Below are 12,001 nucleotides of genomic sequence, written 5' to 3' on the forward strand. Positions count from 1 at the left end.
TGGCAGGGTCCTTCCCCTTCTTCATACCCTGGCCCTTCCCGCCGGCTGGGGGGGCTCCCCCAGAATCTAAGGGGGGGAGGGATGTGGCAGCAACGGAGGTAACCCCGCTGCCCGCCACTGCTGGCACCCTGGCGGGGGCGGTGACAGGTGGTTTGGCAACGGCGGCTGAGGTAGAGGCTTGGGGGGGTGACGGAGGGGCAGGCGGGGGAGGGGTATCTAGGGCTGCTGGAGGGGCCCCACCCGTCGTATCCCCCACAATAATGAGCAGGGAGGGAGGGAGGGAGGGAAGGAAGGAAGGACATCGGAAAGAGGAGGGAAAAGGGGAGGCTGGTCAACCACTTCTCCCCACTAGACTGCAGGCAGGGGAGGAGGGCGCCAAAGGGGATGGGCTGGACAGGGGGGCTTTCGAGGGCTTGTGGGGGACAGTCACCGACTCAGAGTAGAAAACCGGCTCCTCTAGCTGCACTAGGGGAGGGGGGGGTCATAACTATCTTTGGGGAGTGCAGTGAGATCGGGGCAAACTCAAACAGGGGAAGGGCACAACCGCCTGGGAGGGGGCATGGGTGCACTGAATAAGGGGCCAAGCAGGGCAGGGGTATCACATGGGGAGGGGGGAGAACCAGGCTGGAGGCAGGACAGGGAACCTAGGGGCTGACTTCAGAGGCAAGGGTGGGGTAAACAAGCAAAGGCTGCAGAGGGAGAAGGGCGGGGCAGGCAAACAAAGTGAAGCCAGTAAAGTGCTGCAAGGGGAGGGCAGAAAGGCTGCAAGGGGAAAATGGGGCAGGGAGCCAGGGACAAAGCTGGGGGCTGCTGAAGGGGGTCAGTTCAGGATGGGGCGGGGGGCACGTGCGCCCACGTGCGCTTGCAAAAAAAAGTCAGTGCGGGCTGGCTGCTACTGCAGGCCCCAAAGGTGGTGAAAGGGGGCAGCAGGCCAAGCAAGCAGTGGAATCCCAGAAGCAGGAGCTTGAGGCAGATGGTGAGTGTCCACTGGGGGTGGTGGAGGGGGCAGCGCCGACAGTGGTGGTGGTGATGGGGGTTGGGGGAAGGGACACACTGATGGACTCGGGGGCAGGCTCCACGCCACACCCCCTGTGTCCCCGCAAACACAGTCAAAACCCCCACCACAAGAGCACAGTCCAAAAGTTACTCAGCCTTCAAGCCCCCTCCACAGTGGTCTACAGAGTCCTTGTGCGCTCCCCCAGCAGCAGATGGCCTCGTCCCCTCCTCCTTCGGGGTCCGGCAGCTCTCAGGCAGCAGCAGCAACTCCAGGCAGCAGCCCGGTGGCCAGGCAGGCAGAGAGAACCCCTCACAGGTGGTGTTGATGGTGGTGGTGGTGTCCACAGCAGTGGTAGTGGCAACGGCTGGGGTAGGGGTCCCTCACTCCCCCCCTCTGGGGAGCAGGCCAGCAGTCTCCCCCCCCAGGTGCTGCAGTTGGAGCAGCAGCAGCACCCAAAGGTGGGTGGGTGGGGGAGTCCAGCAGCTAGCCAGCAACCAGGTAGCGGAGAAGGGGGGTGGGTGGATGGTGTTCGGCCCAGCTAGGGGAGCAGCTGGAGCAGTGGCAGCAGCAGCAAGGGCCCAAGGCCCAGCAGGAGCAGCCGTCTCCCTCCTTCCTCCAAGCCAGTCGGGTTCAGCAAAGGAGCCGAAAACAGATCTACTGGCCACTGGATGAACAGGGTTCTGTTCCCTGACTGGTCAGAGCAGGGGCTGCTCCAGGCTAATGAGAACACCTGACTCCAATTAACCTGTAAAGAGTCAGCTGAGGTCATTAAGCTAATGTGACCACCTGACTCTAATTAAGGCCCCTCTGATAATATAAAAGGGCTCACTCCAGTCAGGCAGAGAGGAGTTGGAGGAGAGGAAGTGCAGCTGAAGGGCTGGTTAATGAAAACACCCTCATGTCATTGGTAAGGGAGCCCTAAGGTAAGGGTGAAGAAGGAAGAAGCAGGAGAGCTGTGGGGAAGTGGCCCAGGGAAATGTAGGAACTATGGCAGTAAAAGGTTGGCTGCCAACAGCTGCTACCATTAGGGTCCCTGGGCTGGAACCTAGAGTAGAGGGCGGGCCTGGGTTCCCCCCTACCTACCACTACAGAAACACCTCCTGGGAGGGGAAAATAGGCCCCTGTCAGGACAGGCAGCTAAACATATATGATGGCATATCACATTGGTACATGTGCAGGTGAATGAGCCTCTGATAGTGTGGCTGATGTGATTAAGTCCTATGATGGTATCCCTTGAATAGATATGTGGACACAGTTGGCAATGGGCTTTTTTGCAAGGATAGGTTCCTAGGTTAGTGTTTTTGTTGTGTGGCTGCTGGTGAGTATTTGCTTCAGGTTTGGGGGCTGTCTGTAAGCGAGGAGTGGCCTGTCTCCCAAGATCTGTGAGAATGAGGGATTGTCCTTCAAGATAGATCCTTGATGAGGTGCTGGAGAAGTTTAAGTTGGGGGCTGAAGGGGATGGCTAGTGGCGTTCTGTTACTTTCTTTGTTGGGCCTGTCCTGGAGTAGGTGACTTCTGGGTATTCTTCTTCCTCTGTCAATCTGTTTCTTCACTTCAGCAGGTGGGTATTGTAATTTTAAGAACACTTGATAGAGATCTTGTAGATGTTTGTCTCTATCTGAGGGATTGGAGCAAATGTGGTTATATCGTAGTGCTTGGCTGTAGACAATGGATCATGTGATGTGGTCTGGATGAAAGCTAGAGGCATGTAGGTAAGTATAGTGGTTAGTAGGTTTCCAGTATAGTGTGGTGTTTATGTGGCCATCCCTTATTAGCACAGTAGTGTCCAGGAAGTGGATCTCTTGTGTGGACTGGTCCAGGCTGAGGTTGATGGTGGGATGGAAATTGTTGAAATCATGGTGGAATTCCTCAAGGGCTTCTTTTCCATGGGTCCAGATGATGAAGATGTCATCAATGTAGTGTAAGTAGAATAGGGGCATTAGAGGACGAGAGCTGAGGAAGCGTTGTTCTAAATCAGCCATAAAAATGTTGGCATACTGTGGGGCCATGCAGGTACCTCTGCCATGTACAGTGGCCAAACCAGACAGTCTCTACACAAAAGAATAAATGGACACAAATCAGACATCAAGAATTATAACATTCAAAAACCAGTAGGAGAACACTTCAACCTCCCTGGTCACTCAATTTCAGACCTAAAAGTTGCAATTCTCTAACAAAAAAACTTCAAAACCAGACTCCAATGAGAAACTGCAGAATTGGAATTAATTTGCAAACTGGACACCATTAAATTAGGCTTGAATAAAGACCGGGAGTGGATGGGTCATTACACAAAGTAAAAACTATTTCCCCATGTTAATTTTTTTCCCTTACTGTTACTCACTCCTCCTTGTCAACTGTTTGAAATGGGCCATCCTGATTATCACTACAAAAGGTTTTTTTCCTCCTGCTGATAACAGCCCACCTTAATTAATTGGTCTTGTTACAGCTGGTATGGCAACACCCATTTTTTCATGTTTTCTGTGTGTATATATATCTTCCTACTGTATTTTCCACTGCATGCATCCGATGAAGCTTATGCTCAAATAAATTTGTTAGTCTCTAAGATAACACAAGTACTCCTTTTTTTGCTGATACAGACTAACATGGCTACCACTCTGAAACCTGTCTTCTTTCTCAGTTCTTACTTCTATCCACTGTTTTCCTTGTTTTTTACACATCTTATTTTTCTTCTCTCCCTCTAGTCTTTCATAATTATTTTTTCTTCTTTCCCATATACCTATCCTGTTTTCTCTCCTACTTTCCCATTCATTTTTCTTTTCTCCAGTCTTCGTTTAGATTTTTTCCCCTTTTTTTTTTTAGTTCCTTGCATGTAGATTATGGTATTAACTACAAGGAAAAGTCAGTATAATTAAACTGATAGTTAAATGTTCTGATCATTGCCTCTACTGATCACTGAAGTTATTTCATCTCCTTGCAGCATGTTATAATTTATATGGGGATGTGTACTTCAGTAAAAGGGACTGATCACATTGTTCTTCACTATAGCAGGAGGGCTGATCAGCATGTGACAAGGAGAATGATGATGATACTGGAAATTCATTGCCTCAAAGGAGAAATTAGCTTCCAGAAGTGCAAGAATTCTGTAAAATTTAAAATGAGAACATAACTTGATTCAGAACATAGAATCATAGAATATCAGGGTTGGAAGGGACCTCAGGAGGTCATCTAGTCCAACCCCCTGCTCAAAGCAGGACCAATCCCCAATTAAATCATCCCAGCCAGGGCTTTGTCAAGCCTGACCTTAAAAACTTCTAAGGAAGGAGATTCTACCACCTCCCTAAGTAACGCATTCCAGTGTTTCACCACCCTCCTAGTGAAAAAGTTTTTCCTAATATCCAACCTAAACCTCCCCCACTGCAACTTGAGACCATTACTCCTTGTCCTGTCCTCTTCTACCACTGAGAATAGTCTAGAACCATCCTCTCTGGAACCACCTCTCAGGTAGTTGAAACCAGCTATCAAATCCCCCCTCATTCTTCTCTTCTGCAGGCTAAACAATCCCAGTTCCCTCAGCCTCTCCTCATAAGTCAACATGACTGACTTGCCTCAATTTTTTTCACACTTTTTTTTTTAAAGAACAATGAAAAAGTTAGATATTTTGTGATTTTTCTTCTAATGCATTTTGTTATTTTCAGGTACTAAGGAGAATGCTCATGTCAAAGAAACTCTGCAAAAACTATGGACTTTGATTGAATCAAATATTGAACAGTGTGGTGTAACTCTACTGAGGTATTATGTAATAAATGAAAATTTTATATTGCAGCCTGTTCCGCACAACTCTTTGTATAACCATACAGCCAGTGTTATCAAAATAAATAGGATGAAAGAGTGACTGGTTTTGAAATTTTCAAAACGTTGTTAAACATACGAAGTATTTGAGATTTTCAAAGAAGGTATAATGTATAGGCTTTATTCTGTTTCCCATATGCATCTCAAAAACATCTAGCAAATCTTCTAGTTGAGCTGGAGTATTGCCTCCCTGCTATCTTCTTTGTTGTGTTCACAGTTTGGGTATTCTACAGTAAATTTTACTAATGTAAATACGGTATTGATCTTTTGGTAATTGTCCACTAAGTTGCTTTAAAAAAAGTATAAAGTCATGTAACCCTTTCCTTTAGGGAGACCTTGTCTTCACTAGAAAACTAGCAATAGTTACACTAACTACTTTTGCCGGCAAACCCTCCTAGTGGAAATGCAGCTTATATTGCAGTATGGCTTACACCAGTTGCCCAGACAAAATAAGTTATACCACTTTTTTAGTGATATAAAAATGCGCCACTTTTTTAGTGATATAATTGCTTCTACACTAGGACTTTTGCCATCATAACTATGTTGGTTAGGGATGTGATTTTTTTTTCACATTCCTAACCAACATAGCTATGTTGGAAAAACTTAAACATAGTTCAAGCTAGAGCCTTCTTTGCAACAGTACAAAGGAGGCTACCTAAGCACCCATCTCCCTGCAGAGTCCACCAGTCCTGGACTCATGGCAAAGTCTTTGCTAGGAAATGAGGGGGGGAAAATGTTGCAAGGATTTCTCCTGGCATTTCAGAACTTAATTGGCCGTGGCAGTGCTGACCTAAATTCTCCCACACAAATAAGGAAACGACCAAAAATAGACACAAGAGGAAAAATACATAAATAACTTAAACAAAAAGTGATAAAACATTGATACAAGGGTTCCTTGTATAACTGCATTAAATTAAATCAGATTTTAAGATTGTTTAAAGTTAATGATGGCAAAGTTTGGCTCCACTGTATGACTTTGACTCTTTGTTCACATGAAACGGGCGTATTATCATCCATGTGTTGGGTTGGATCCACCTTCCGGGGTGCTACCTGATGTACTGGGGACCCACTGAGCCCACCCATTCCACCAGTCTGGGCTTCCTCATCCTGTCCTGCTGCGCGCGCGCACACACACACACACACGTAGGGACACACCCAGCTGTAGAATCACACAGAATCTGCAATCAGCTCTATGCGGGAAGATTCAGCTCAGGGATTACCCAGCATTCAAGTGCACACACCCTCTGGAGTATAAACCCAAAATCATACTGTCTTGCGCTGTATAGAGATTTATACAGCGTACACTCATAAAATTCACTCCCTCCTTCAATGTGGAGGAAGTTATGCACAGCTTCCCCCACCCCTGGACTCCCCCAGTTATGAATTGCACAAACTGGGTTTTAGAATAAACGAAAAACAAGTTTACTAACTACAAAAGTTAGATTAAGTGATTATAAGGGACAGCAAACAGAATAAAGCAGATCACCGAGCAAATAAAACACATGCAAACTAAGCTTATTACACTAAATTAACTGGATAATAATATTAGTAAATTCCTAAATGTTGTTTTATGCAGGTTGCAGAGTCCCTTGAAGGTAAACTGCACTGCTTGCAGCTTAAATCTCCAGATATTCCTTTCACAGTCTAGATCTTTCTCACCTGGGCTCAGGGGGAATTCTTTGTTTCCCAGTTTGACCCCCACACCCTTCTAAAAGGAAAAACACTAGAAGTCCAAGATGTGGTCTAGTACCAGACATGATCACCTGACCCTGCAGTGTCAAAGCAGCATCCCAGGAAATTTCTCAGGAAGGAGGGAGATTAGTATCTTCAAAGTCCTATTGTCCTTTCTAATGACCCATCCAGGCTGATTGCATACTGTCTGGTGGGCGTTCCCAAATGTACATACAGTTGTAATTGTTACATAGTCAATATCCCTAACTTCAGATTCAGAAATGATACATGCATACAAGTAGGATAATCATTCAGTAAATCATAATCTTTCCAGTGATATCTCACATGACCCATCTTGCATAAAATTCATCTTAGTTATGCCATATTTATATCATAAGCATATTTCTATGAAGAATATGGGGTGTAATGTCACAAGGCATATGCCTGGGCATGAAGCCATGCAGCAGTGCATCGCCTAAGCAATACCTATTCAAACGTGTCTTGATTTGTACACTGTCTTCCTATAAAATACTATGTCAAGTTCAAGGTCTCTGTCCTTTTCTTCAAGGCTCACAGGGAGCTGGGCCCAGGATACCTAATAAAACCCTAAATCTCAGAGCCAGTCCAAGAGTTTGTGGGTTTGTTATAACATTACTTTAATAACGAAAAAGGTCAGTCATTTACTTACAGATGAAAACAGTTATTCAAGGAACAATTCAAGGTAGCGGCAGCAGCAGAGAGCAGAAGCACCAACTTTCTCTTTGTGCTCCCTTCTCTATCATATTGACCCACCAGCAGAGACAGTAGCCAAACTTACTCTCCCATTCTTCCCAGAACAAATCACTGAGAGAGGCAGCAGCAAAGAGTATAGGTTGCTGCCTTTTTGCTGTCCCTCATCCTGCTCTCCTGCATCCCCAGGTAAGCAAAGCACCATCAGAGACAGATCTTCCACTTTGTTCCATTTAAAAAAAACCTCCTTTTGCATAATGTTAAACTCCTAATGGCACTAACACACGCAATGACAGCATGCAATATCCTCCTTCACAGGTGATCCATCCATCTAGAAAGGACTATTGGGGAGATCATGGTCAGAGTCCCTCAGAGAGGCAGCTCAGTGGAGAGAAGCTTTGACACCCAAGTGCTCTCCCTATATTTATATCCGCTTCTCCTTTGAGTTCCCTTGTAGAGGGGAGGTCTGCATAGCGCAGTGGTTCTCAAACTTTTTCACTGGTGACCCCTTTCACCCAGCAAGCCTCTAAGTGAGACCCCCCCCCTTATAAATTAAAAACACTTTTTTTATATTTAATGGTATTGTAAATGCTGGAGGTGAAGCAGGGTTTGGGGTGGAGGCTGACAGCGTGCGACCCCCCACAGAATAATCTCGTGACCTCTGGAAGGGTCAAAACCCCCAGTTTGAGAATCCCTGGCATAGAGCAAGTTTTTTTTTGTGTTTTAGGTCAGCTACGGCTAAGAGCATGCTCCTCTTTGACATCTATCTTAACTCCTGTCTTGCTTTTACTAAGCAAGACTCAAAGAGGTTGTTTTTTCTTAGAGGTGGTTTTCACTTTGACCACGGTTGGCTCCTGTAATTCCTCTCTTTTTCCTCTTTTCAGTTTTCTGCCTTCCCTTTGCTTTTCTTGTTCACTTATATGTATTATACCTTGGTGCCTCAAGCTATGTATCAGGTGACATTATGTATTCAGGTGACATTGTTTTTATTACTGAAAGTTATTGGTAAAAATACATTGAACCAATTCAGTGATCAGATTGATTATGACCTTCATCAGGAACAACGACTTGGGTGGGAACTTACTTAACTCATTTACAATTTTGCAGCTATGATCTTGGATTCTTCCTGTGAGAAAGGAGTCCTTCTGGACACATTTGAAATGTAGGATCCTTGGGTTTGCTTTAAAGTGCTTCTTGTTCAAAGAAGTGTTTTAAAGGTAAAATTAAGCTTTTAATCTTCAAATGGGGCCTCAGAAGAAAAACTACAAGATGGCAGCATGATGGGAGGGAAAGGAAACTACACTGGATGATTAGAAATTGTAAAGAAGTTTTGTAAAAGCAAATGAAATCTCGGGTGCTACATGCAATTGGTCTTTGGCCTTGTGCCACTCAGGAGATATGCCATAATCACAATATGAACACAGATGTGACAACCGTCCCCTATTGGTCATTAGGAGAGACTGAACCCAGGACTTCTAGCTTCAAAGCACAGGACTTTATCACTTGAGGTAAAGGAGTAATCATCATTAACTGTTAGCGGTAGTAGGTTGTTATCCTTTCATATGGACCAGCCAGTAGGGAGAGACATATAACACACACTGTACCAATGGGTCACATATACCCTGGTGTTCTACCTTACGTGTAGAAGCTGAAGTCAAGATCTATGTCTTCTCCTTATTACGTTTAAGTATTCATCTCTTTTATTTTTGTCTTTTTTTTCAGAGAAATGTTTAAAAGCAACTGTAAGTTGATCACAAAATACCCCTGCTATGAGGATGAATGGGCTAAAACAACTTTTGCTGATTATGCTGTAACGTATTTTGATCAGCCACCAAATTTTTGGTTTGTGGTTTTTAGGTGAGTTTCAAATATTCTTATGTGGAAATAATTTATTATAGAGAAGCAGTAGCCTCTACACATTCCAAGTGGCAGCCAGCTTTCAATATAAAGCCCTCTTTTACCTCACCTAAAACTCTGTTTTGGAAAATTGGATGGGCATGAAATTGCCAAAAGTTAGTCTGAAGGCAATGGAGAATGTCTGTGAAAGTTTGAAAACAATTCATTTAACTGGTTTTGAATTACAGGTAAAAAAAATACTCTGACTTGGGTGTCTCCATTTTTGGGTGTCCAACTTGAGGCACCATAAAGGGGCCTAATTTTCAGATGGCAAGTGCTCAGCAATTTTGGGAAACATCAAACCTTTCAAGGTGTCAAAAGTTGGGTATCCAAAATCACTAATCAGTTGTTTGAATTTTGGCCACATTATTAAATGAATTCAGATTTTTTTAAAAATAAAATGACTATTTTGATAGTAGAAGCAATGTTATTTTAAAACTTCTGTGGAAGTATAAACAATAGAGAGTAAAAATTAATCAACTATGACATTGGGTTTTAAAAACAACCTTTTTAAAATTTAAGTCTAGAATTAGAAATTACAAAAAAGAGACCATGTTACGTCATCTTTGTCTTCTCCTTTTTCCTGCTAGCTGGGCTCAGGTCCCAGATCAGTTTTTACAGGCTTGTTGGGCCATTGCTCACTCCATATCCGCTCTGTCCTCCCATACAGAGTCAGTCCACCGTTTTCTTGGCTTTTGTCTTGATCTTTGCACACAAACTCTAGTGGCAAATGCCTCCCTATCAGGATTTACTTCATCCATCCTGCATACACGCTGTCACAGGGTGGTTCCCTATCAGTCGTTTCTTACCTTAAGAACAGACAACAGCCACTCCAGATTTCCTTCACCACCAGCTATTCCAGCAGGCCACCACCACTAATGCTATTTACATTTTATAACTCCCAGCCAGCTCCCCCACTTGCTTCTGGGGAAGGGAGCAGTACTAGTAGCAGCCACCTCTGCCTCTTCAGGGTCTTAGCTCCCCCACCCAGGGCTTCCTTCCTCTCTATTTATCTGCTCCCAGCTGTTGGGGTTACTTCCTCCTCTAATTAGCCCCTCAGCTATAGGGATCCTGTAATTGATCCCAATTGTTAATTGATCCTGTAAGTAGGTCCCAATTAACCTATATTGGGGGGGATTTGAATGACAGGATACTGACTCTGCACCCTTGTTACACATGCCCATATCATCTCATCTCAGCCTCCTCTCTTGCATCTTCTCTCTGATACTGCAGACCTTGGTCTCACACCTGATGACATTCTGCATTTGGTCCAGTAATGCCACCTCTTCACTGCCCTAAGACATCTCATTTCAGTGGTGTCAGGTCTTCTCAAGTGCTTCTCTTTGGTTGCCAATATCTCTGGTACATACAGAAGAGTGGTCTTATCGTGGTTTGGTATAATTGTCCCTGAAGTAGCCTGGGCATCTGGTTATCATAGATCTCTCCACTTATCTCTCCACTTATCTTTTCCCATGCTCAGCAGCCTTGTCTGCTGTTCTCTGTTGATTTCTCCATTTGCTTCTAACCAGCCTCCACAGTTCTTCAGTGTATAAACCTGATTTATATACTGGCCCTCAATATTGATATTCATCTGTCTTGGTTTCGTGCAAGTCACTTGCATGATTTCAGTTTTTTCTGTACTCATTTTTAGGTCATAGTTTGTTAGTTCCCTGTTGCAGACATCAATCACCTGAACCAGATCTTCCTCCCTGTTAGCCATTAGCACAGTTATCATCTGCATAAGTAACCTTTGTACCACCTTCCATTTGGCTTTGCCTACTTATGAACGGTTTCAGAGTAACAGCCGTGTTAGTCTGTATTCACAAAAAGAAAAGGAGTACTTGTGGCACCTTAGAGACTAACCAATTTATTTGAGCATAAGCTTTCGTGAGCTACAGCTCACTTCATCGGATGCATACTGTGGAAAATACAGAAGATGTTTTTATACACACAGACGATGAAAAAATGGGTGTTTATCACTACAAAAGGTTTTCTCTCCCCCCACCCCACTCTCCTGCTGGTAATAGCTTATCTAAAGTGATCACTCTCCTTACAATGTGTATGATAATCAAGGTGGGCCATTTCCAGCACAAATCCTACTTATGAAGTCCATCAAAATTATGAATAGTAATGGAATAAGCATAGATCCCTGGTGGAGTACAGCCTTCACCTCAAAACCTCCTGTTCCACCAAAAGGCATCTAACTTTTTATCTTGGAACTATGTGACAAGGTATACCAGGCCCTGAGGTTCCCTGCTGGAGGCCTCACAGCACTACCTCATCCCGCCCCAGGAAAGAGCAGTAGAGGTGAGTCCTCCAGGCTGCCTCAAGTGACTGCGAGGAAGCAGCCAATCAGAGTCCAGCAAGTTCATATAAAAAGGAACCGCTGGACAGAGCAGGATCAGTTGCTGGCAGGGACCAGGGGAGCAGGAAAGGTGCTCTTGGCTGGCTGCAGGAACTCAAGAAAGACTTCAGCCTTGGAGTAAGGGTGAAGGTGACGGTGGGGAAGTGGCCCAGGGAACAGTAGCAAAAGCAACAGAGTAAATAGTTAAAAGGAAGCAGCAGGTGGCTGCTACTTTATAGGGTCCCTGGGTTGGGACCTGGAGTCATGGACAGCCCTGGGTCCCCCCACCAGCCATTGAGGAAGTGCCTTAAGCCCTGAGTGACTCAGCTGGAAAGTTGGGGCAATAGGTGAAGAGTCTCCAGGGAGGAAGCCCTTGGGCATTGCTTCATATCAGAGCACGGACAATTTAAGAGAGCCCAGGGAGGGCTGCAGGAAGAGACCAACCAAGAGTACTGTGATAGGCCCTGTTGGACTTGTCCCCCAGAAGGGGTTTGTTGTGTTCACATATGAACTGTGTGTGACTTAGCCAGAGGGTAGTAGCCAGCGGGAGGCAC

At 45.0% G+C, this 12,001-nt stretch overlaps 1 protein-coding gene across 3 annotated transcripts in view; it reads left to right on the forward strand.

Annotated features, from left to right (window-relative positions):
- The window catches only part of ADGB (androglobin), a 224,409-nt gene that overhangs the window by 139,710 nt on the left and 72,698 nt on the right, over positions 1 to 12,001 (forward strand). For all 3 annotated transcript variants that reach the window (XM_073337563.1, XM_073337564.1, XM_073337565.1), the window contains 2 exons: positions 4,654 to 4,747; positions 8,930 to 9,064. In XM_073337563.1, coding sequence (XP_073193664.1) covers positions 4,654 to 4,747; positions 8,930 to 9,064 — 229 coding nt within the window. The remainder of the gene's footprint in view (positions 1 to 4,653; positions 4,748 to 8,929; positions 9,065 to 12,001) is intronic.

Source organism: Lepidochelys kempii, chromosome 3 (assembly GCF_965140265.1).
Source record: "Lepidochelys kempii isolate rLepKem1 chromosome 3, rLepKem1.hap2, whole genome shotgun sequence".
NCBI lineage: Eukaryota > Metazoa > Chordata > Testudines > Cheloniidae > Lepidochelys > Lepidochelys kempii.